This window comes from Megascapheus bottae, chromosome 7 (assembly GCF_031878675.1).
Source record: "Megascapheus bottae isolate mThoBot1 chromosome 7, mThoBot2.hap1, whole genome shotgun sequence".
Classification (NCBI taxonomy): domain Eukaryota; kingdom Metazoa; phylum Chordata; class Mammalia; order Rodentia; family Geomyidae; genus Megascapheus; species Megascapheus bottae.
Genome location: NC_143515.1, coordinates 59,806,092 through 59,831,688, shown reverse-complemented (window position 1 = coordinate 59,831,688; position 25,597 = coordinate 59,806,092). Strand labels below are relative to the sequence as shown.

General features: G+C 38.0%; 1 protein-coding gene across 4 annotated transcripts in view; it reads left to right on the top strand.

The window, feature by feature from the left end:
- Positions 1-25,597, top strand: part of Crim1 (cysteine rich transmembrane BMP regulator 1) — a 177,847-nt gene that overhangs the window by 115,654 nt on the left and 36,596 nt on the right. For all 4 annotated transcript variants that reach the window (XM_090337161.1, XM_090337159.1, XM_090337160.1 and 1 more), the window contains 2 exons: positions 1,523-1,720; positions 20,949-21,077. In XM_090337161.1, the coding sequence (XP_090193287.1) occupies positions 1,523-1,720; positions 20,949-21,077 (327 nt within the window). The remainder of the gene's footprint in view (positions 1-1,522; positions 1,721-20,948; positions 21,078-25,597) is intronic.

Genomic DNA, 25,597 nt, shown 5'->3' with positions numbered 1-25,597 from the left:
TATAAGGCAACCAAGAATATGCTTCAGGGCTGATAGAGACTCAAATTCTGAACAGATGGGACCTCCCCCAAAAGGACAGTTCATGAGCAGTGTTTTATTTTGTGTTGTGTTATTTTATTGTTGTTGTTATTTTCCCTGATTGGGTTGTAGCTCTTCAGTTTGAAGCTCCCTGTTTGCCTTAAGCTTGATCTCTTTGTACAAAACAAGAAAACAGTGTCCAGTCAGCTTCTAAACTCTTTCCTGATTTCCTGGAATCCTTTCCTTTAACATTTTGAGTCACATTTACAATGTTTAAGACCTAAAATGTTTAATGTGTAAAAACTCAATCCCTAACACTGAATACTTGTTCCTCATAAGAACCATGAGTCCTTTTCTTTCTTAGAAATACTTCAGCCAACAAAAGAGAAAAGCTGTCTACTTTCTAAATGTCATTGGGGATATTTGAAAGATTACCTCAAACTTTTAGCCCTCCCAATTGACTTGTTCTCTAGCCATCCCCAGTTTGTAATAGCACTGAAAACTATGCAGCAGTTGACAGTGAAAACATAGACATGAACCATTGTATAGTGAGCATAGAATGATCCCGCTGCATGGAAATTGTTGTGTATCACTTCAGAGTTCAGATCCAAGCCTAAAGTAGAAATGAAGTAAGTAATCTACTAAGTCTCCCTGAGATGAAGTCTAATAACCAATTCCCTAAGGGCCTAGTGCCTTGATAAAGCAGTGATTTTATTTTAAATTTTCACCTTTTAATCTTGTCGGATGCATCTGTCTTCTTAGAATAAAGACCACACTTTAAGCAGTTGGATTCTTTTCCCTGAATAAGTCATTATTGAAACCAGTTTTTGTGTATTTCTGTGAAAGAAAATGAAAAAAATTATCTCACTCTCACTATAGGGATACCTGGGGATTTTGTATATAGTATTTATATTCTTGTTAATCATTACAAGACGTATGTTTTTACAATACCCCTTGGCTAAACTTAGCTGTCAAATTTATGGAGAAAAAAATGGCCTATGTTTACAATGTGTCTCCATTGTACCAAGAGAGATCCATGGGTGGCTACCTACCTTGTCATGTTCAGAACCCAGAAAGAGCTTGCTCTGCCTCTCCCTGTTATCCACATGAATCTGGCTTGTCTCAGAAGCAACAACATCACTCTTAGGTTTGACAAGTTTCTTTTCATGTGATAAGGTAGTGAAATTGAAGAGTAATAAGCATTTCAGTCAAGAGCTCAAAAGAAACTGGAAGAACTTAGAATGGATCAATGTTTTCTGTCCCCATAGCGTTCTAACTTTATGGAATGACAATACAGATCCTCTTCCCTTCGCTATAAAGTGTCATGATGGCAAGGTACCAAGTCCAGTGCTACCGCTGCTTTTTGCGTGTAGCTGATTGGACTCCTCATATGACCCCTCACTTCTGTGGATCACATTTAGAGTAGAATTGTAGATGAATTAAATGTAGGAGGGGAAATATCTCTTGGTGCGCAGTCTTACTCTGCACTTACGTTTTCATTTAGATCCAGTATATCCTTTCAACAATCCTGCTGGCTGCTATGCCAATGGCCAGATCCGAGCCCATGGAGACCGGTGGCGGGAAGATGACTGCACATTCTGCCAGTGCATCAATGGAGAGCCCCACTGCGTGGCCACAGCTTGTGGGCAAAGCTGCATGCACCCTGTGAAAGTGCCTGGGGAGTGTTGCCCCGTGTGTGAAGGTAAACCTTGTACTTCTAATGAGTCTCTGGCAAAGGTCTCTTCATGGAGAAACTTCTGCCAGTATGTTCTTGTTTGTTTCTTACTTCCTCAGACGCAATGTCTGCTTCATGCTGTTACCAGTTGCAAATGAATTTATTATTACAGCCCACATTCTTCATTTGGGGGAAATGTTGGAAATATCAAATGGGAATAGGGTGGTGTTTATTTTGCCATTGTGCATGTGCTTACCTGAATATATTGCATATTAACTGAAATCCCTGCAAGCCTAGTTAATATCCAAAGGTCAGCATAAGGAAATAAAATTGGAAATAAGATTCATGACTCAAGCACAGCATGTCCAATCTGGGATGCCTCTCTTAAGCCCAAGTCCTGATAACCAGGGGAAAAATTTTAAGCATGTGTGTATATATATATATATATGTGTGTGTGCGTGTATATATATATATATGAAACCATCAGTGGCAGTTTGCACTGTCTAGTGCCTCATTCTGAGCATACTTTCTGCTTCTAATAAGATTGATTGTGGCTATGGCTTCTCAGTTCTACCAATGGTTTACTTTTATGGCTTGGTTACCTATATTTGACACATCTTTTCCTATTCAGTGGTGAGAAGCTGTAACATGTTGGACTACATTTTCTGTACCAGCTATTGTCCCAGTGCATTTCCTCTACCCTGGGGAGATTTTTTTTGCCCACATACTCATGTCTTAATCTATCCATGTCTTTACTATAGACAAGGGATTGAATATTTATATTGATGGATCCACTAAAGAGTGTCATCATTAAGAAGTGTATTTTAATAGTAAAACAAACTAATGAAGGCCAAAAATTGATCCATATTGAAGGTGGATTCTTGTAGAATTTTTAAAAACATGCTCTAAAACCTAAGTGCTTATGATTTTATACAGAGATTCCCTTCTTAAATACTTGTTTGTTAAACATGACATTTGAAATATGATGTAAAAGTCAATGTTAATAAATTCTTTAATAATAAAGTAGAAAAAACAAATAGTAAGAAACCAGTAGATTTTACTATGTCTTTTAAACATCAAGCTATCTTGAAGCTGGCTACTGGTAGCTCATTCCCGTAATCCTAGCTGCTCAGGTGGCCTGAAATCTGAGGATCTGAGTTCAAAGGCTAGACCGGGCAGACAAATCCAGAAGCCTCTTATGTTCCAATTAACCAACGAAAAGCTGGAAGTTGAGGCACATCATAAGCGATAGGACTTTTATGTTCCGTGGCCAAGTTTAACCCCTAGTAGCAGTGTGCACCACCCCCAAAACGTCTTTTCCTTCCACCTAAATTTTAGTAAATTCAAACTTGAGATTTTACTGTAGAGCAGAGTGCCGGTGGCTCACACTTGTAATCCTAGCTACTTAGAAAGCTGAGATCTGAGGATCAAAATTCAAAGGAAGCCCAGGCAGGAAAGTCGATGAGCCTCTCATCTCCAAAAAGCCAGAAGTGGAGCTGTGGCTCCAGTAGTAGAGTGCTCCCTACAGAGTACAGAGAGACTTTAACAGTGCCCAGGCCCTAGTTTCAAGCCCCAGCACCATCCGGAAAAAAAAAACAAAAACAAAAACCTAGAGCTCTAGAACACACTCCCCATCTTTTTTTTTTTTTTTAACAAAAGTAAATGATGGTACATCTTAAGCATTCCTCTTTGTATCCATTAGTGTACCCATCATGGTAAGTAGAAATGTATACATGTATATGAAATTATTTGTCTTACCTCATGTAAATGTTGGAATAGGGACTGGGTCTTAGTTTGATCACTTAGTATTGGGCTCTGTAACTTGTCCATGGAGTTGTAATCTACTTCTTGGCTGCTTGAGAAGGAGTGATAGGTAGGGTGAACCAGTAATTATTTAAAAAAAGAAATGCAGAATCATTTGCAGTCTCTCATCTCCTTTGCTGTCCCTTGGTTATCTCATATTGGTATAGTATCTCACTTTGTTATCTGATATATTGAATTTATTTGTATTTGGATATTTGAAATTTGATAGGGAAGGGGGGAAAACCAAGACGGGTGGGAGGTGTGGGGGGGGAGGGAAACGGGTACCAAGACATGTGAAAGGGTATCAATGTATGTGAATTAATGCACCTTCTATCTGGCAAATATCATGTAACCCTTTTACTAATTACAATAAAAAAAAGAAACAGCTTTAATCTCAAACAACATATTCAGGTTAAAAATAACAAAAATCCACATTGGGGTATTCTTGGATAAGTGGTTTACTTTTGTTTTAATTTTTAACAATTCTGTGCTAAAGACCTTGATGACCTGTTTTAAAGATGGACAAAGTAAGCTTTATATATAGTGATGTAGTAACCCCTATATTGTCATTGTGTGACCTAACTGGGATAAACTGAAGTCCGTCAGACCCAGCCACATTTTCATTTTGCTTCTCCTTTTCTCAAATGTCATCGCTACTCATTCCTGAATTCTATTTCTAGTTCCCCTAGTAATCTCTATTCATTTCTGGCATTTGGCTCTGTTTTAGGGAGAGACAGGAGGGGCGTGATAGAGGAAAAACTGATTTGCAGTTGGAAAATTACACCAGGTGTTTTGGATGGATCACCTGCGTACCTTCTTCTCCCTGAGTTTGCTTACCACAGGCAGAGGATGCCCCTAAGATACCTCCTAAGTTTGCTTCTCTAGCTACCTGACCTGGTTAGCACTGTCTACCTCTACAGAACATCATCTTTGTTATTTCCTTGAGGATTCTGCTGGTTCCTTTCTTCTCTATTCTGTGCTTGTGGCACTTACCTCTTTACATCAAAGCTTCCAGAAGATTGCTCATTCTAGTTCTCAGAAAACTAACTTACCTTGTTTCTCTCATTTTGTTTCCACCATAGTTGAGTAGTGTTTCATATAAGGTGGTACTTACTCTCCTGTAATTCATTTTTTTTGGCCAGTCCTGAGGCTTGAGCTCAGGGCCTGAGCAATGTCCTTGGGCTTTCTCAAGGCTAGAGCTCTACCATTTGAGCCACAGCACCAGGGACAAAAAGATTCTTCGGTACAAAATGGGGGTGTGTGCAGATTTTAAGGCTATGTTTCTAAAAGTTTACCATTAATCATTATAAACTTATAAAGTAATACCAAATGAGTGGGTCCAACTGTTTAATATCCAAGAAAATCTGAGGACCCATTTAAAAATATTCTGAGCAGCCACTAAATAGCATACTTAAATGTAATTCCAAGGCAAAGGATTACATGCATAGGTAAAGTAGGGTGTTAAGTATATAATAAGTAAACAATCATCTCAAAACAGAAGCTCTGCTGTTTATGCAGTTAAGACAGACAGTAAATTCCTCTGCCCTCAATTGCATAACGAGTGTTAGCCCTATCCCTGTTAGCTCACTCATCTGCGTCTGAAAGTAGAAAGAGGACCCCACACTAGGAAAATGGTTTTAAATTCTTTTTAAATAACTTACTGCATCACCAAATAAGGCATGTTAAGACCTACAGGATGAATGAGCCTTGTGTGGCTGTCCTTGGTATGTGCTTTCCATATCAAATTCAGCTACCTTTGTTTTGTATAATGTACCTGGTTACTCCTAGAGGACCAGAACCACGACCCTAGGGACACTTAAAGACAAAGCTCTTACTTGACACCTAACTTGATTCACGAGTACCTAAGTGCTTTTTAAGGTGGCACTTAAGTACTCTCATATGTAAGTCTTAGCAAGTTTTTGTCAACACACAGTTCAGGTATAAAGATAAGCCATTCTTGTTTGTAAGTCTGTAACTGATTGCGTTGTCATGTTTTGTTATGCTGGCATTTCTCTACATCTCTTCATATTCATCACTCATTATCTTAATTTTTAGACTCTTATAACAAGGTAGGGTGGAATTATGTGGAGTAGCATGTGATGTTTGCGATTTAAGTGTACAAGTGGAAGAATAACTTTAAAAACTAGAACCGTGTACACTACCTCTGAGGCAAACAGTGTTCTGCACCCAAGAAAGTAGCCATAGCCCCTGGAGCAAGGAATTTACCCCATCCTGAATTCCTCATATGGCATCCACATGTAAATGGATGCCCAAATGTTCCCTGGATAAATAACAGGTGACAGGAAAGGAGTGGACTAGGAAATTACAACCTTCTTGCAGACCTCCTTAAGTGAGAAAGGCCCTGATAGGCCCCAAAAATCAGACAGCCATTTTGATCCTACCAGTTGAAGTAAAGGTAATGTTACAGTGCTGTTTATTGGGGAGGGGAGAAACATACATACATTTTAAGGAAAAAGAAGAGTACTTTGAGTATTTGACTTGCTGTTGGCCCACTCAGCTCACTTTAACTACTTGTCCTTCTGATGAACTGTTAGCCCTCAGGTTCATTTGAGGTAGCCATGTGGGCCTTCTAAGACTGGTATTTGTTCTTTCTCAGTTCAGGTCTTCAAATCCAGAATCAAGAGTTTCTGTATTTTCCCAGACTCTCAAGTCTAATTCTTGCTGTCACATTTAAGTCTGCTTTGATGACACACCTTGTACATGTGCTGCTGTGTTACTTTGTTTCCTTTACACAGACAATCATTGTTCTTAAACATCACAGGTATTTAGATTAAGTTTCTAATTTCCCCTAGCACTGTCAAGTATAAATGTTGCATAAGCTGATTTTTAATGTCATAGGGACCAAAGAGTCCTTTCCTTTAAAACTCTTGATTGTTTTATAGTTGAAGGTAAGAGAAGGTGTTGGGGAAGGAAATTTAGCTATAGGATGTATTTGACATATTCACGATCAATAAAGAATAAATAAACATGAGATATGGACAGGTGTGGGGCCAGCTTAGTTATAGCAGTTGATACTAAGGATTAGTATCAACTGGGAGTGTTAGCCTAGTGGTACAGTCCTCACCCAGCATGCATGAAGCCCTGGCTTCGATTCCTCTGTACCACATACACAGAAAAATCCAGAAGTCGGCACTGTGGCTCAAGTGGCAGAGTGCTAGCCTTGAGCAAAAAGTATCCAAGGACAGTGACCAGGCCCAGAGTTCAAGCCCCAAGACTGGCAAAAAATAAATAAATAAGTGTCAGTCATTACACTTAACCTGTGTCTCATCTTGCTTGAGGTTAGGCCCTTAGACCCTGCTTATGTGTCCACTGTGGCCTGAGCATTCTTCATGTCAGATTGTATACTCTGCTTCCAACATTGGAAGGCTTGATGCTTTGAGTGACCTAGGGCATTTTGGAACCAACACCAGAATATCCCTTGTGTTATTTTAAAAGGTAGGGCTCAAAATTATACTTCAGTCCCCATAAATTAATTACATGCTTAGAGTTTGGTGAATAAATAGTTTACTTTCTATGATTTCTATTTGTCTGAACCCAAAGCAAAATCCATTTTCCATCTCAGAGAGGAAGTCCAAAGTTATTTATGATTTTCAAAGCTGGATTAGAATATGAGGGTTCATCAAACAAACTTTTTCCACTGTAAGTTTAAGCAGAACTGTTACCAGATACTAAACCTAATTTCAGGCAGAGCCTCATAATTCTCTTCACCTGGACTTAATCAGCTCTTGAAGTGAAGGAATAAGAGATTCACTGCATGGATTCTTTCTAATTCTGTGGACTTAGGGTGGAATGTGAATAAGCCAGAAAATCAGCCTCTTCTTTCCTGCCACCTGGCTTTCTTGCAATTCCCTATTTACATGGGGAATCTTAGGTCTACTTAGGACCAGGGTAAAGATTAGGTATTTGGTATGTCTTGACCTGTGTGGATTTTGTGCCACTTCAACTCAGTATCAGCTCAACAAAGAAACTGCATGCCCTGCTACTCTGAAAGCTCGAGGTCTGTGAGCTGTCAAAGCTACTTTCCTTTCTCATCATCAATCCTAATTTTATAGGAACACTGTATTCTTTCTCATAAATGTTGATGGTATAGTTTGAGCCCTCCAAGTGAGATTTCCACTGGGTTGCCAGAAAATTCTGTACCAGGCACATATCTGGGTGGGAATTCCTTGAAACAACAACAACAAAAAATGTTTCCACCCCTGCCCTGCCCATAATGCTTCCTCTCTGAACAGTATCTCAAATGATTAAGCTACTGCTTCTGTGGCAAGGAGTCAAACATAGTTTGGCTGACCCCAGTGAGGCAGTGAAGTCAAAGACGCTACAGGGTCACATGTTATTAACATTTTGTTACATTACAGGGATCAAAACTGAGTTTATGGGTGGTAATGCTTCAGTGCAGATACTATGCTATTCTTAGTAAGCCAAGAATAATAAAATATTCGTAATATCCTCAAGACTGCTAGGCATGCTATTTCATCATTTAACTCTTAACTGTCCTGGAAACTAGTTCCATAAATGGAAATTGAAATATAAAAACCACAGTCTTTGCTTCTTGCCCAAATAGGGTCATACATTGAATACTAAATGCATATCAAATGACTGTGTGTTGACCTAAGTCTTTAACTATTAAAAATTTATCAATGATAAGTGTTCTGGTACTTTTGTTTTTCCTCTGATCATCTATAGTGCCTTTAGATACTTAAAATTAAATTAGAGTGTGGCTGAAATGAATGTAAAGGCATCCCCCATGAATAACTTTTAGTTAGATCTACTACTTATTTAATAGTTTCGTAGGTGTGAATGTAGGGGAGAAATTTTTATTCTTGCCTTTAGCTACAAGTTTTGCTAGTTCTTCAGGTCTCTAATGTGTTTGCCAATATGAAAAATGCTGTGTACATTATACTTGTTTTCTTTGGTAAAACCACCAAGCCGATCGTAGTTTTAAAAAAGTAAAAAATGAAGATTGTCTTTAAACTTTTTAATTTACTGGATGGACAAACCGCTTACAGCTTTAACTATCAGAATTGTCTAGAGCTGATTCTGAAACCCACAATTAGGCTCAGAAAACCCAGAAGCAGAAGAGTTTTTAACAGTTCCAGCTGTTGAGTATTAACTATTGAAGTAGCATGCTGGAGGGTGGGGGGAGGTAGATACCTCTTTACTTCCCCTGCTGTCCACCTCTCATGACTAGAAGAACATTACTGCTAGAAGTCTCCTAATTTTCCTACTAAGATAATAATTGCATCTAATAGATCACACTTGGGCCTGCTAATTTTCATCTAATCAACAGAGGCAGAAAAACATAGTCAGGAATGCTAACTATGTGAATAAAAAATATTTAGTCATTCTTGAAATGATAGGAATGTTTTTCCAACAAGCTTAAATAAACACAATCTCTTTTGAGACTGTGTTAAACTTTTTGGATAAGAGACAACTCTTAGGCAACCAAACAGAAGTTAATGAAGGTTATTAAAAGACATGCCCTTCAGAAAAAGTTTGCAAACTGTGAAAGAAAGATTCCATCTTCTTCAGACTAAAGCCATTGATAAGTAGTAGAACAGGTTTCCTTTTAGCTTTTGTTAGCAAAATAAGATTTAATGTTTTAACTAGTAATCAGTTTCCAACTTGAAAGCCATTCTGCTTTACTTATTAATGGCACTATTCAGCTACCTTATTTTAAAGTCCTCATCACCATCTTGCCTTGTTCCTGGCACACCAGCATCCTTGAAAAGAGCATTATTCTCACCAAAACTGTAAGGTCTGACTACACAATGAAATTACCTTCGAATTCAAATGAGGTATTGGTCCCTTAAAAATAGTTACGTGGAAAAATTTTACACCAAGCCCAGAAATACAGCATCATTCACAATATGTTGAAGCATTCTTTGGAGTATCTTTGGCTTTGTAAAGACCTGACTTTGATAGTTTGTTAGACTCTCAGAAATAACTAACATCATTCACATGTAAGTCTGGCAAGAAAGGCAAGTAATCTAGCTGGGTAACACTGTTCAGAGGAAAGCAAAAAGTTCCCATAAAATAAAGGCTGTTTTTGTTCTTCTATGACATAGTAATTTTCCCCGAAAGCAATCTTGAAAACAAGTTTTAGATAGAATTTTAGCATCACTATAGCCATCAAAGGTGAGTGCTTTTATATATAAAAAAAGAAACTTACTATGAAAGTGTAACTCCTAACAGTATTTTTAAATACCAATTCACCTTCTGTATAGTACTTCTATAATGTCTAGTAACTGTAGGTGTACATTGAGAGGTCACATTAGTTAAGACTAAAATAATTTTTTTTGCCAGTCCTGGGCTTGAGCTCAGGGCCTGAGCACTGTCCTTGGACTTTCTCAAGGCTAGAGCTCTACCACTTGAGCCTCAGCACCACTACCAGCTTTTTTTTCCTATGTATGTGGTACCGAGGAATCAAACCCGGGTCTTTGTGCATGCTAGGCAAGCACTCTACCACTAGGCCAGACTCCTGGCCAAGACTAAAATAATTTATTCCTAGAAGTAACTTTTAAAATATATCTTAATTTTATACACTTCATTTGTAAATGACTTAATATTATTTTAAATGTTTTGGTTTTCTAATTCTACTTCAGATTGTACTATTTTACGCTGTTTCCTGGCATGGTTTTAAATGGACCTTTTAAGAACAAAATGACTGCACTGTTTAGTGCATGAGGGCTAGCACAAAGATAGCAGTCCCAGGAAATCATTGTGAAGGGCCCTAATAGTGCTGTTTTCTATGCTGGATATTCCATCAACAGTAAAATGTGATGCAAGTGTATAAAATGTCCATTGCAGTTTTACCGTAAGAGGTAGTGCAGAATGGAAAACAAAGGTCTCACTAAAAAATATCTGTTGCCTACATGCACATGGACCATCATCAAGTGTGCATGGTGGCCACTGAGGCAGGGGAACCGAATCACACCATTCCCATGGCTCAGTCTGAGATTCTCAGATGCCCCTGCTGAAGTCTCCAGTGTGTATCAGGACCCAGCAGTGCCAGATCTGGCACAGGGATGGGAGTTACCAATGAGTCTAAATTTGAACAAAGATGAGCAGGATTGAACATTTAACACGGTTTTCTTATTATCTAAAGGACCCAAGAATTATCATTTTGCCTGCTTTTATACTTTCTTTCAGTTTGAGTTGATTTATTTACATTTGGACCAAATCTCTAGTTACTGTTTATATCTGTTGATTATGACTTATCAAGCTTTTTTTTTTCACCTGTTTGATTAGCTGGAGTTATAAGGTCTATTTGAAACAGAGCTCTGTTCAAATATCCAGACCATCAGAGGCCACAGATGTAACACTAACTGCCAGTTGAAAATGAGATCAGGCCAGGGTTCCAGCTCCTGTTTTGTACTGTAGTACGACATAGCTAAGCATCTCTGAATAAAAATCCTAAGGCCAAAAAAGTGCTTGGTTCTTTTGAACTGTGAGAGTCAAGTAACATGCCAGATTTGTGGAAGCAAGCAGGAGATGAGTGTGAAACCAGTCTCAGACCTCCTAGAGTGTGTCCTGAATACTGACCTCGCAGCTGCATCTTACTCTTTTTTACTCTGAATATACCTGGATACTTTTTAAGACATTACTCACTCATAATACATTGTCTGCTTTGACTCTGTTGTGGAATCACATGAAGCTTACGTATGTTCACTTGTATGTACGGGATGTGTGTGTATTTCTGTGCCTTGCATTGTAGTGAAACTGCCCTTGGCATGACTGTCAGTGGGAAGGCCAGAGATCCGTGTTCTTTTTCACCCTAATTGGATAGCGATTGCTTTGCATATCCGCTCACTTTTAAAACAATTCAGAGAGGCTGTATTTGTTAGTGAAACTAAAATATATTCAGAGATAATAAGCTGTCAGTTTGGGATGGCCTGAGGCCCTGGATATTCACAGGGATCAGCAAGCTAAGATCTTTTCAAAACCATGAATCTGTCATCTTTTCTGGGAACCAAGTTTTTTTAAAAATTCCATGGAGATTTTATGCCAGTAGAATTTAAAGGGGGGAGGAGTGAGACTCCACAGTCATGGAACAGATGAGAACATTATTTTTCAGTGACACACCCCCCAATCAGTTACTGCACTGATTGAACTTTCCTTTATTATGGACATAAATTTTGAGATCCCTGGCATACTAAGAGTTGCTGATCAAAGAGTTTTTTAGACATGGGCATTCTGTATCCCATTTTAAATTGAGAACGAAAAGAGTTACTGGCAAAGATACCAAAGTGTAGTATAAGTGTACTATGATGAGTTTGCTTTTGTTCCTAAAGAAACAGTAAGGTGCCCATCATGAGAGCAAAAACAAGATCAACCAGGCACACCCAGTCATTGTTTCAGCTCTCTTTGGATAAGCTGATGACTAAGAGATTTCTCTTGTCTTGGAGCAACCATAGACAAGTCAAAATGTCAAACAATGATCTCAGACTGCCACTCAGCAAAGGCAAAAGGCGTCAGTGGCTGGTCACTAACACGACCCAAAGCTTACTAGACCATGTGAAAAGACATCATAGACCCAGTCACATCCCAGATGCCTTTCATGTTTTCAGTGCAGATAGAAATAATGCTTAAATTGCAACAGACAAGTTCAGAATGTGGAATTGAAGACTTGTTATGCCATTTATTAGTTGAACATTTGAGGCCCTTGGAAGGGCTTGTAATTCATTATTAATAAGCCATTATCTGAGACTAATTCTTAGCTGTGAGCCTACAGGATTAACAATAGTTGTAGTAACAGATATTCATATGACCCTTTGAGTTTATCGCCTCTTTACAATTTTATTTGAGCCTTTGAGGAATATTGTAAGGAAGGAATGCTGTGCATTCCTCTTTTGTATAAGTCCAGAGACAGCAGGAGAACGAGCACATAACCTACCTAAGTATTCTGACTCCAAATCAAAGAACCTGCCATCGCTTCTTTTTAGACCACTACTGTGAAAAGGGAAAGAATGAGTGTGAAAACAATCATATTCAATAGCCATTCTTGGTCCTGGCTCCATTCTTATTGTTGAAACCCAGTCATTATTGCTGTGGTCCTAGAGGCAGTTAGTTTCATTAGTTACTTAGTTTGGGGACTTGAACTTGGCTTTTTCCTAAATCTCTGCCTCAAATTTTGACCTTGCTGTTTTGATCTCAGGAAAAGCTGACCCTTTCTTCTCCCACTTATCTATGGCTGCTTTCTGCCTTTACCAAGGAACATCACCCAACATGAGAGCTCTGACCTGCTCTCCCCAGCTTTCTCCATCCTCCCTGACTGCTCTCGGTGAAGCCTGTTCAGATCCAGTTAAACTTTTACTTAGATCCAGCTGAATCCATACAAGCCTTTACCATGCAGAGTCAGTGGGCTCTTCAGCCCCTATCCTTAGACTAGATTGTTGATAGTGTGCTACCATCACCAACAATTAACCATTCTGGTCTGGAATCTTCCCTTTTCTCTCTCTGATTCCTGCCAGTCTTTGCTTAATCAAGTAGTAAATTCGCTGAGCAGTCAGCAAAAGTGTCCATAACTTGATCCAGTAGCGTTCCTGAGTTGGATGAGTGCCCAGTTTGTCTCAGGACTATTCTGATCTAGCTTATTTTTTTTTTCTTTTCCTTCACTTAGAGCCCTTAAGGGATGTGGCAGTCCTAGAAGTGAATTCTCCAACCATTGAAATTTGGGGTGATGACTCTATACTGATGGATGGGAAACCTTCTCTAATGCTTTGTGTACTTCTGTGCCAAAGATAAAGATGTGGTTTAGTCCATCACAGGAGCCCGAGTATTATCACTGAATATTTCATTTTGAATCACTGGGTTTGGGGGATTTCCATTCTGTTTTCCATGCTGCAAGTGTGCCAGCTTCATAGCAACCCTTAGAGCTTGTTGCTTGAGTGGAGTTCATTTATTGACTACTCTACAAAACTGCTACAATAATGAGGACCACAAGGATCTTACTATTTAAGACTCAAAGTAGAAAATCAGAATCTTAGTCCTTTAGGGACAGTATGAATAGGAGCCCTTTGTCAAATAATATGCCCTATGACTTTAGATAATTTGATGGTTTTGTTTTTTTTCCTCGTTTACTTAGTAAGCAGTACTGTAAGTAAATATCATTCTAGAAACTGAAGTTATAGACAGAAACAGCGAATACATATCATTGTTCCTAAAGTGAGGACCCAAACCTCGACAGTGCAACCCACCAACCACCCTGAGTAAAATGTCACTATTAAAATGCACACATATAAATATGATGTGCTTTCAGTTAAGGAACACCAAAGTATTCTCACTGAAAATGAACACTAAAATAATATAAGATAGAAGATAAATATGGAAGGCCTGCATTATTCTTGGAATCCAGTTACAGTTTTGTGCATTTGTCTCAAGCTACATTCTTGAGAAAAGATAACCCACTCTATATAAGACCTTTTTTAAATTTGTCTTTGTGGTTATTTAATAATCTAATAATCATACAACTGTCTTTTCCTATTAAATGTGAAATTAGTAAAGGAAGAAAAATAGATAAAACAGCCAAGATTCCTTGGAAAAACACATACAAAGTTCATCAATAAAAATCTAAAATAAATGTATGGTTGTTACTCTATCTGACCACAAACTAATACACATTTTGAGAACATTTTCACGCCATTTATTTTAAAATAAAACAAAGTACTCTGAGGTAAGTAGTATAGAAATTTTAAGGATGTAAGTATTGTTATGAGAAATATATTCACAAAGGAATAAAAGGATGATTTAATGTGTAGTGGTCAAAAGAATTTAAAAATTCCAACTATAGATTTTTTTTCCCATGGCTTAATGAACCTTAAGGATATGCACAGCATGGAAATTGCCACGTCCAGATTAGGAAATTTTTGTATCCTTGCCTTTTTCTTCTTATTATCTCTCTATATTAGTAAACTTTTCCCCCTAGCTTCATTTGAGAACTTTTGGGCTTTGCTGTACTTTTCTTCCCAGGCTGTAGATATGTTGACATCTTGGTGATTTATTTGAATGGTGTTCTAACTGGTTATGGGTCAAATCTGAAAAGCAGCTGTGGTAACAGAATGACATATGAAGATACAGTAAAACAGATAAGCTATCTCCTTCAATTCTGTCCTGACCAGCCTTATCTCTAGTTTTATGGCACTGGACAGGCTGTAGGAGTCTTGATATATTTAGCCCATTGAACCTCCATATAAAGTGAGTGAGGTTTAGGAATTTTCCCATTATCATTGGTTAGTCACATGGCTTAACTACCTCCAGCCCTTACTCCTCCCTTCCAAAAAAAAAAAAACCAAAACCCAAAACCCCTCAGCTTAACAAAGAAAATGCCCAAAATAAGTCTGAAAAGAGAACATAATTGCTCATTTTTTGTCTCTTAAAATCAAATCATCAGCCCTGGGAATTTACAGAGATGAGCTATGCAAAAAATGCAATGAATGATTTAAACCCAAAAGGAGAAGTAATAAGTGAAATGCAAGACAGATAAGAATTACCTTCATTTATCTTATTGACCCTACTTGAATTTTTTCACTAATAAAAGACATGTAAGAATGCATCTACCCTTAAAAGGTATTTTTTCTAGAAATTTTCGTATAATGAGGCTATTTTTTTTAATTCCAGAAAGATTTTTCTACTCTAGTATGGATGTGTGAGTATGCATAGGAATCAAGGGCTGGCTCAATAGCTACTGCTCACAGGCAGGTCCTTCAGTCCAGACAGTGCTTCTGAATGCAGTCAAAATCTGGAACCATGTAATTAGCCCTGAGCTGACCTAAAAAGGCTGGCTCTTCGTGCATCCCCAGTTGTACATTTCCAGAATTGCCCATATTCAATAACTGGTCATTTGTGACAGCCTTCACAGGATTTCTAATCAGAAAGTGCTTCTTCCATTTTGCAGTGGAAATAGTGTTATTTACAAAAGAGAACCAGCTCCTAGTAATCAAAATGATTAGAAGAACCAGGTATGGATCCACTTACAACTAGCTCAGTAAATCAAGACAAAAATTACCTCATAACATTTTACAGATACCTGGAATATAAATGCCAGTGATTACATAAATTGTTTTAGAAGCAAATTGTCGTAGTGAATACACATTTTTACTGTCACCAAGAATCAAAATACGTTTGTTGTTCTACCATTCATGTGATAAGACTAAGGGACTTTATATCATCAAAAATTATATTTGAGTTTTAATTTCCTACTTCCCTAACTACTTTTTAGAGATTGTAACATAGAAGATTGCAATAAAAACACAGAAGTGGGTCCACTTGCTTAACACATTTGTGAAACCTGAGTAATCCAATGTATTATTTTAGGATCCACTATGATGGCCTTCGAGTTAATTAGAATCATGATATTCATTTTAACTTCGTAATGATTGCAATTTTAGTTCCCCTATTAGTAAAATTGCAATTAAGAAAAAACTTTATCTACATTATTGGTATTGATTTTCAGAAAGTTAGTATTTTAGTTAATTCTTGAAAATTATCAATGTTTTCCTGGTATCAATATTTTTACGGGTAAAGAGATGTGGAGCTTTCTAGGAGGTTCCTAGAAATATCCCCAAGTTTTAAATAAATGTACTTAAGGAAGAGCCAGTATTCATTTAGCTTATTGCAGTGTTATCAGAGATTGCCTTGTAAGACCTGGGATCAGAATTGATGGCTGAACAACTGCACCCTTGACACCATTCCCAGGGGTTCATGTACAGATGCTCTGCCAGACAGCATGTGGTTCTTAGTCTTCAAAAGGGGAATGACAGAATCACGAGACAAAGGAAAAAGGGTGAACCAATGCAATGGTAATACTCACAAGACACTATGTTGAAAATGAACTTTACAATTCTGTGGGGAAGGGAGTCTGAGGGGAGGGAAAGTGGGAGAAAATGAGGGAGGGGATAACACTGTTCAACAAGAAAAGTACTCATTACCTTACATAAGTTAACTATAACCCCTCTGTTTATCACCTTTACAATTTAAAATAGAAAAAGAAAAGAAAATCATTCCCGAAAACCAAAGGGTGAAACAAGTAGTGCTCCCGCTCAGCTGCAGAGTAGACGACAGCAAGCTGGTTGTAGACATAACAAACACCCATTTCTGTTCTTTATTGCTTCTAGGCTCAGAAACTATTTCTAGAATTCTTCTCCACAAAGAAGCTGATCCAGGGTTCCCTTTAGAAATAGTTATAGCCAAAGACAATGAATTCCTGCTGTTTCAAGCCTTCTTCCTTTGGAGGACTTTAAGGTATTTCTTTAATTCCTCAGCTGATTCAATACAAGACGAGATGGAATTTCAGGGTGATCCTGTAAGCACTACTACATTGAATTTCGCTCATAAAACCCTACGAGTGTGAGCATTTCCTAATTTCTCCCACATCAGATTTTTTTTAGCCATTTCTCTGGGTTTTTTTTAAGTCAACTAATATGTCTCTGCCCAACTAATTAAAGGGGACAGGTTCTGGGTTTTGAGTTTTTGTTTTGTTTTCTACAACTGACAGGTATTGTATACTCTAAAACCTTTAAAAGTCAACTCAGCTTCTTTTCAACCAAATTCTGGGTACCAAACTTGCCAAGGGGAGAGGACCACCGTCATCTTCTAGAAAGGCATGCCAGTATTGCCATAGCCCATGTAATATGGATTTAAGTGAGAATCTTCTGGTGGTCAAGATAAGATCCAGCAGATATTTCAAACAGCAAAGCACTGGTGTATTGACTACAGAAAAGTATGGTAGAATAATTATTCCTGATCAACAGGACAAGCAGTATGCATACGTGGTTCACATATTTTATTAACATTTCCTCAGGGCCCAACCGTATTGCAATATCATGGTTCCAGGATTTTTAAAATATCCTCTTTTCCCAGTGATAACTTTCTTGAATTAAACTCTATGTGTAAAATTTCACCATTTCTTGGCCATTATTCTTTCAGGACTATAAATATAATGTTGACTTAAAATACTTCCATTCTAGAACGGTGTCAAGTATGTCTTGCTTTGGAATTCATTACTCAGAATAAGGAATTAAATTTCAGTTTTCTTATAGCACTTCTTGCTCAAATTGCTCTGATGTTAGTAATAGGGCCAGTTTTAAGATTACATATAAATATACTGGACAGAGAGCCAGGGGTTAGTAGATTGCTTGCCTAGCATGCACAAAGACCCGGTTTTGATTCCTTGGTACCAGATACACAGAAAAAACCTGAAAGTGGTGCTGAGGTTCAAGTGTAGAGCTCTAGCCTTGAGAAAGGTCCAAGGACAGTGCTCAGGCCCTGAGTTTAAGCCCCATGACTGGCAGTAAATAAATAAATAAAAATAAATAGACAAACTGGACAGAAAGAAGACTCTCCACTTTTTTATGATACCAGATTTTTATAGTTCATTTTATACTTGTATGTTTGATCATACCTACCCTAATAACAGCCTTACACAGATTCTGAACCCTAAAATGTTGGGAGAATAATGAAAGGTGGTAAGTAGAATATAGTATTGCAGATACCACATTTCAGGGACAGCTAGTTGTCTAGGGATGTATCCATTGTGTATCAAAACTTAATCCAGGGACTGAGGAAGGATAAAAGCATGAAGAACTCAAGACCACATGTGTTATGCTCCAAAGGCTTATTTCTAGTCTATATCTAATTAAAGAAAAAACAGATATCTGTGAAATATAATAAAATGAGGTGCTAAATGTAAGATGCCTTTTAAAAATTAGACTACTTCCTACAGTTACTATATATCACAGCAAATATTAGATTCACCCTAGAAATATAGATGAGAAATTGAATAGGTTCACAGGATAAATGGATAGTTTTTACAAATAAATCATTTGTTGTGTTTTAGTGTTGAATATTGAAGGTGTCAGACTTTGCAGTGTATTTGCTTTCCGTCTTCCATCTAGTAAGTTTCATAAATGAATAGAAAACATGTTAATTTTAGGAGGATAAAGTGATGTTTTATTTTTTGCATGCTGCCACATTAGTCTGAGGGCTGAAGAGCATGCATTAATATTTAACATGCACATTTTAAGAACAACACATATTTGATTTTTGTTTTGTCAGCTAAACAGAATCTACCATGTTACCTGTTGAAGAGAAGTGTATTGAATGTATTGCCTATCTGTTCATCATAATAGATACTAAAATATAGCACAAACACCACTATTGAGGGAAAGCTGTTATTTAAAAGTAGAGGATCATTTTGATAAAGTTGGACAACACGTTTTCCTAGACTCAATGAAATTAAAATTAAATTCTTCTAATTCTTCTAAATTCTTCTAAATTAAATGCTAAGCTTTTAGTGTCAATTTAATTCCCCCAAGTATTTTTTTAAATAACATGTTTTCTGAAGGCAAAAGTTTCCATAAGCTTCACAAAATATCAGTAAGAATACCACATTCTAGTTTGTGTACAGAATATTTTTTTCTCATAGGCTAAACCAGTAAAGCAGTGCAAGTGGAGTTGAAATATATCCCAAAGCCGTGATCTAAGAACTCTAGAACTCCTTTCTCACTAGGATAATCCCTGCTCTGGTTTGCTAAAAGTTGGCATGTATTTTCTCTTTTTCTTTTACACTTGTGGTGAGAATGATTTTGGCACTGGACTGAGGAGCTGGAAGAAAACCATTGGAATAGATAGTGAGGGTAGTGTTATAAAGAAACCTATTCAATTTTGAAAACTGAATGTTTACACTACATTTTCAGAATATGTCAGGAAAAAGCAACACTATATTAATATAATTCTGTCTTAAAACTTTTCTTCAGTGTTTATAGTCATCAAAAGGATATCAGTCATTCAGGAAATTAGAAATGTTTTAGCAGTGGGAAGTTGATTTAAAAATGTCAAGAAAGATGTTCTTTGAAGTCTGTGTTGTAATAAAGGAGAAAGCATGGTAACCATGTCATGCATGATTCTAGTGGGAGCATGCTGCTCAGAGTATATGTTAATAAGTCATCTTTGTCTTCTACCTGCTCCAAATGGAATCACTGTTCCCTTTCAGTGGGTACATAAAAACATAAGGATCTGAACAAAACACTTGTTTGGGGCTTTTTTTCCCCAGTATTTCTTTGGTAACAGAAGATAAACTTGAAAAGACAGTGTAGACTAATGGATAGGGTATTGGAGAGGAGGTTAGGAATCTCTCTTCCCTTCTGTTCCCAGACTGCTGAGTTGCCATGTAAACTTAGAAAAGCCAGTTGCCCTCTCTGCACCTTATAGTTTCTGTCTGTTAATATGTAGGTAGAGACATTGTATTTGATTTCCTCACAAAAGATATTGTGAGAAACAGCTTACTTTGAAGAGGTTCATGATGATCTTGTGGTTGAAAAGATAACACAAAATTTGTCATTGTCCATGTTTTTCTTTGACATTCTTTCCACAACTTGGCATTATGTAAAATGTCCTTCAGTGCACCACAGGCTAGGTACCATTAAATAGGTGTTACACAGCACAGAAGCTGAGAGTAGAACTCTGGGTTTGAATCTTAGGTCCACCATTCACTACTGCAGTGACTCTGAACAAGTCAACATACTTTATTCTTTCCTTGTTACATGAGAATGATGATAGCACTTACTTGAGTGGAGTGATGCAAAGCTTCAAGGCAGTCACATACAAAACTATAAACAACACATAAACATGTAATATACTTTGTGTTTCAGTGTGTTTGTGTATGGTTACTGTTATTGCTCAGAACAATTCTAAGAGAAAGATCAAATGTCCCTTCTGGTCTTAGTTTTTTATCTTGCCTCTCTTCCCGGAATGGTTCCTTATCCTTTCTTCTAAATACTTGTTTCTTATTCTGCCATTCTCATAAGCCTCTAGGCCCTGAAGATAAGCATTTAGTCACTGTTATCCATCATATCATCTATCATAAGTGAGAAGACTGTCTTGTAAAAGGTAAAAGAAATCCGGGTTTTGAAAACTATTCTCAGAAACATTTCTGCTAATTAATTTGAAAAAGTATACCCACAGATTTCAGAAATATTACAGGATAGGAGTGAGAAGGTTAATAGTATGCAATTAAGTCTTAGATCACTCAGAAAACATAAGAAATTAAAATGGAGTATATTAACCTTCTTTGTTTTCTGCATGGTAACAGTAGAAAGGCCCCAATGAGTTAATCAAGTATGCAGTGGAGTGGCTAGGACTGTAATTCGTGGTTGGGCACTTGCCTAACATAGAACTGAAGCCTGTTTTCTTTGCCCAGCACCAGAAGAAAAACATATTTTACTCATATTTTTTAAAATATGAGTAAAAAGATTTCAGTTTCAGGGATTCATGACCTCGCAAGATTCTAAACGTTCAGGATTTTATGAAAAGTATCGATTTGATTTTTGTAGCTCACTATATGTAGTATGAGATGAGATTTCAAAGCTTGAATGGCATCTGAGAGGTAATTGTATGTTTCATTGATTTTTCGTGCCCCTCTTTTTATTATTAGAACCCACCTACATCACAATTGATCCACCGGCATGCGGGGAGCTGTCAAATTGCACTCTAATGGAGAAGGACTGCATTTATGGCTTCAAGCTTGATCACAATGGTTGTCGAATTTGTCAGTGCAAAAACAGTGAGTAGAAAGAACACTGGTTGGTTTTTTTTCCCCTCCCTGCGACTTAATATGATCTATCTTGTCAAAGCATATTACGTGATTGAATGTCTTTTTTACTCCTCTTCAGACATTCCCTTGACAACATGAACATATAACTTAATGCAAACAAATATGTAATCACTTGTGAAGGAAAAAGCTGTCCCTCTCTTCTGGTTTTCCTCTTTGTTTCATTGTGTTCCCCATGAACGTGTCATACTTAATGCAAACAAATGTGTAGTCATTTGTGAAGAAAGAGCTGCCCCTTTATTCTGGTTTTCATCTTTGTGTTGTGTTCCTATAGTCCTTGACTTCCAGTGGCTTCAGGGATGCAGACATGAGAGAGTGTGTCCCCTAACCACCCAGCTGGCTCTCTACAGCACTGTTTCTGGGTTATTCAGTGGCCTACTCCTTCAGATCCCATTCCACATATGTTAGCCAGAATCCTTAAAAATAAGCTTGCTTCACTTTATTGACCCAGCACTGCCTACAAGTAGATTCCAGCCATGTCTCCAGGCCATGACCTCTGAAACTAGATTAAATATTTTACATTTCTCCTGGGGGAGGGATGTGTCCTACATGTTTGAAACTACCTTTGAATTCTCCTAATTCTTCTGCCAGAACAAATAACTAATAACTAATATCCCCTCCGTCATTTCTCAAGTGACATTGTCTCTAGAATGTACAGTGCTCTTTTTCACCTTCTGACACATAGTACATCCTTACACAGAATGACCTCAGGTCATTCTGTGAATGAAAATGTTATTTTTTAGAGCCTTAGCTTTTGATTTTGTACCATGCTGGGCAAGACTGATTTTATAAGTTTAAGCTAGAGCTCTACCACTTGAGCCTCAGCACCACTCCCGGCTTTTTTCTATGTATGTGGCACCTAGGAATCAAATCCGGGCCTTCATGCATGCTAGGCAAGCACTCTACACTAGGACAACTCCCGGCCCCATAAGTTCTTTCTTAGCAGCTGTCAGATAATTCTCATTTGATTCTGTATTAAAATATTAGAAATTTTAAATCATGTTAGTGTCAGGTAAACTTAACAAGAAATTATGCTAATAGTTTTAAGCCACTTTCCAACTAGTTAGAATATATTTTGTTCTCGATCATGTGATTTTATTCTTTAATGCCTTCTGATTTATAATAAGCAAATAGTACTTGTAGGTCCTCATCTAAAGTAAATTAAAATTCATCAGACAGAAACAAGGGCAGCTCCCAGTAAGGCTGGGCACTGTTCTGGCCTTCCAGTAGTTTGACACTGAACAGAATCTTCCTCGCTATTCTAGAGGTGATCATGAAGGATTCTTGTTCACAGATAGCCTGAACAAAAGTCAGCCATCTTCACCAATAAAAGCTGAAGTGTTGTGGTGTGTGCCAGTCATTCCAGCTACCCAGGAAGCATAAATTGGAAGATTTTAGTCTAAGCTCCTGAGCATAAATACATGATTCTATTTGAAACATAACTGAAACGAAGAATTTCAAGGGCTGAGAATGTGGTTTAGTGGTTGAACGCTAACCTAGCCTGCATGAAGTCCTGGGTTCGATTCCTCAGTACCAGAAAAAGCCGGAAGTAGCAGTGTGGCTTAAGTGGTAGAGTGCTACACTTAAACAAAACAAGCTCATAGAAAGTTCCCAGAACATGATTTCAAGTCCAAGGACTGGCAAAAAAAAAAAAAGAAGAAAAGAAAAGAAAAGGATCTCAAGATGTGGCTCAAGTGGATAGAGCATCTTCTAGCAAGCACAAAATAAAAGAGCTAGAAAATAAGAGTTGATGCTGGATGCCAGTAGCTCAATGTCTGTAATCCTATGTGATCCTAGCTACTTAGGCTGAGATCTAAGGATCGGGGTTCAAAGCCATCCCAGGCATAAAGTCTCTTTGCCTCCAATAAATTGCTCAGAGCTACTCAGGAGGCTGAGATCTTAAGGATCCCAATTTAAAGCCAACCTGAGCACTAAAGACTGTGAGGCTCTTATCTCCAATTAACTGCCAGAAAACCAGAAATGGCAAAGTTCAAAGTGGTATAGTGCTATCCTTGAGCTGAAGAGCTCAGGGACAGTGCCCAGGCTCCGAGTTCAAGCCCCACAACAGACCAAAATAATAATAATAATTATTATTATTATTATTGAGTAATTCTGGGTTCTCAGTTACATATTACCACCATGCTCTCTGTACAATGAAGTTAGTGCTACAGGAGAGTTTATTACAGTGTAGTTAAACTTGTAGCTATTGCCATCTTTAAATTTCCAGCAAGTTCCACACACATAGAATAATCTTCCTACACTTGATTTTATACACTCTCTGTTTGGCATCTGTCTGCCTCTTAGACTTCGGTTTGCAAAGTCAAGATGGCTGGAGAATTTTGGGCAGCCACATTTGCTTACGTAAGTTGCCAACCTTGCCTTTTTTAACACCAAGATGGTTAGTAGTGTATCATAGTGTTTATATTTCAATCCTTCCAATACCTCTTGAGCAATACATTGTTTAATATGGGATCATACCTACATTTTCCCTGAACTTCCAGAAAGTCTAATGATATGGATTGTATTGTGCCCAAACACTCCATCCACCTCCTTCAGTGGGGGCTTTGCTATCACAAAATGTCAGCCATTCATACTGGCATAAGACTTCTGCCTATTTATTCATGAGGCACTTGCACCATTAAATCTGCAGAAGCAAATCAAAAGTTATCACTGGCTTTTTGCAAATTGAGACTGTTAGGAAACCCTTTGTTTTGTTTTGCTCTTTCTTGTTTTCTTGTTGTGGTTTTGTTTTGTTTTGTGTGCAGGTCCCAGGGCGCCAAATCAGGGAGAGGGCACTGTCCTTGAGCTTGAAACCTCACATTTTAAGCATAGTAATTTAACTTACGAAGTAAGTCCTTCTAAGAGGAAGCTTCACTCTTCCAAGGGAGCCTTGGATTTTGTTCATGCCTAGTAGCAAAGTCACTCCTTTTTTCCAGAGCACTCTGTGCATCTGCAGACCGTGGCAAGTGAAGGAGCATGGACCCTGCAGGGTCGGTGATGCCTTTGGACTTGACATTTCCTCTCCTCCCATGGAATCTCATTTTGTTCCTCATGATTTGAAATACTTGACATGGGCCAGTATTGCCATTTCACTTGCTGCCACCTTGTATCTAAAAACTGTTAAGAATCAGTTAGAATTGGTAGGTGTGTCAAGGCTCTTGACCCAGTCCATGAGCCATACTGATTAGGTGATGTTTGAAAGCCACATCTTTGGGAAGCGAATCAGATCCAACTAGGTTACTGGGTCCTCAGATTCTTGGGATCACACACTGTCTAACCTGATCCTCAGGATTGGAGCAAGCTGCTATATTTCTCTGGGCCTTGTGTCCTCATCCGTAGAAGACAGATAATAATGACTAATGGGTTTTTTTTGAGGACTGAATGGATGGATGAATTCAAAACTAGCTTCACTGCCTAACATGTGGGAATTGTTTATTCTGCACACCAGCTGTTTTATAATATCCTTTCCTGAGTCAGCCTAAGCTAGCTGAAGAGAAAAGCCCCAGCTTCCCGCCTCTTTGTTGCTGCACTGTCCTGTCCCCTGCTCTTCCTGTCAACACCAACAACTAGCCTTTTGCTTTTTCATTTTCACACTCAAATTGTTGAGTGCCTGCTATGCGCTAAGCACTATAGAATTACCAAGAAGATAAAAATGTTGTCAATACTTTAATCTGGTTTATTGGCACTGTCTTTTCTCCTTGGTTATGGTGAAAAAAAATTCCTCATAATCAAGTGGAGCACAGTAAATTCTTTGTCCCATTACAGTGGCAGAAGTGTTCATCTTGTCCAAAATTCTCCACTTCTTCAAAACCCCCTCTTTTTTTTTTAATGCAATAGTCCTAACCATTCCTACCCAAACTTTCTTTCAAGAATTGTACCTAGGGTCTTTGTCGATATTAGGGCAGGCACCTGAGCTGCAGTCTGTCCAGTTTAGGCTTCCCAGTCATAGCTGGATGCGCCGTATTTGTACCATATATACATCTAGTTTCTTCTGTGGAGATGGATTCTTCTTCCCCCAAAGCTCAACCTCTCATTGCTGTCTTCCCTTCCTTAGCCTCCTAAGTAGCCAAGATAGGATTACTCACTGTGGCAGCAATTGTGTGTGTGTGTGTGTGTGTGTGTGTGTTGGGGAGGTATTTTTTGTTTTTGTTTTTAAGGTGAGTATCTAGATTGAAGTCTGTGAAAGGGCTTCCTTTTATAGAACTAGGAAAATAAAGACACAAATGTGCTCAGCATCCAAAATTTCAAGGAATTTAATCCCCAAGAATGCTGACTCCAGAAAGGTCTACAAATGTTTTTTTTAATTCATCTGTTTCCCAACATAGTGTATTTGGTGTCATGACATAAAATTTCTCATGATAGAAAAAGAAAAAATAGTTTCTCAGCTTGTATCTCTGTGTTAGAAATGTGGCCTTGAAAAACACCTCCTTTGTCCATCGTTCCTTAATCAGGAGAGTTGAAATGTAATGCCC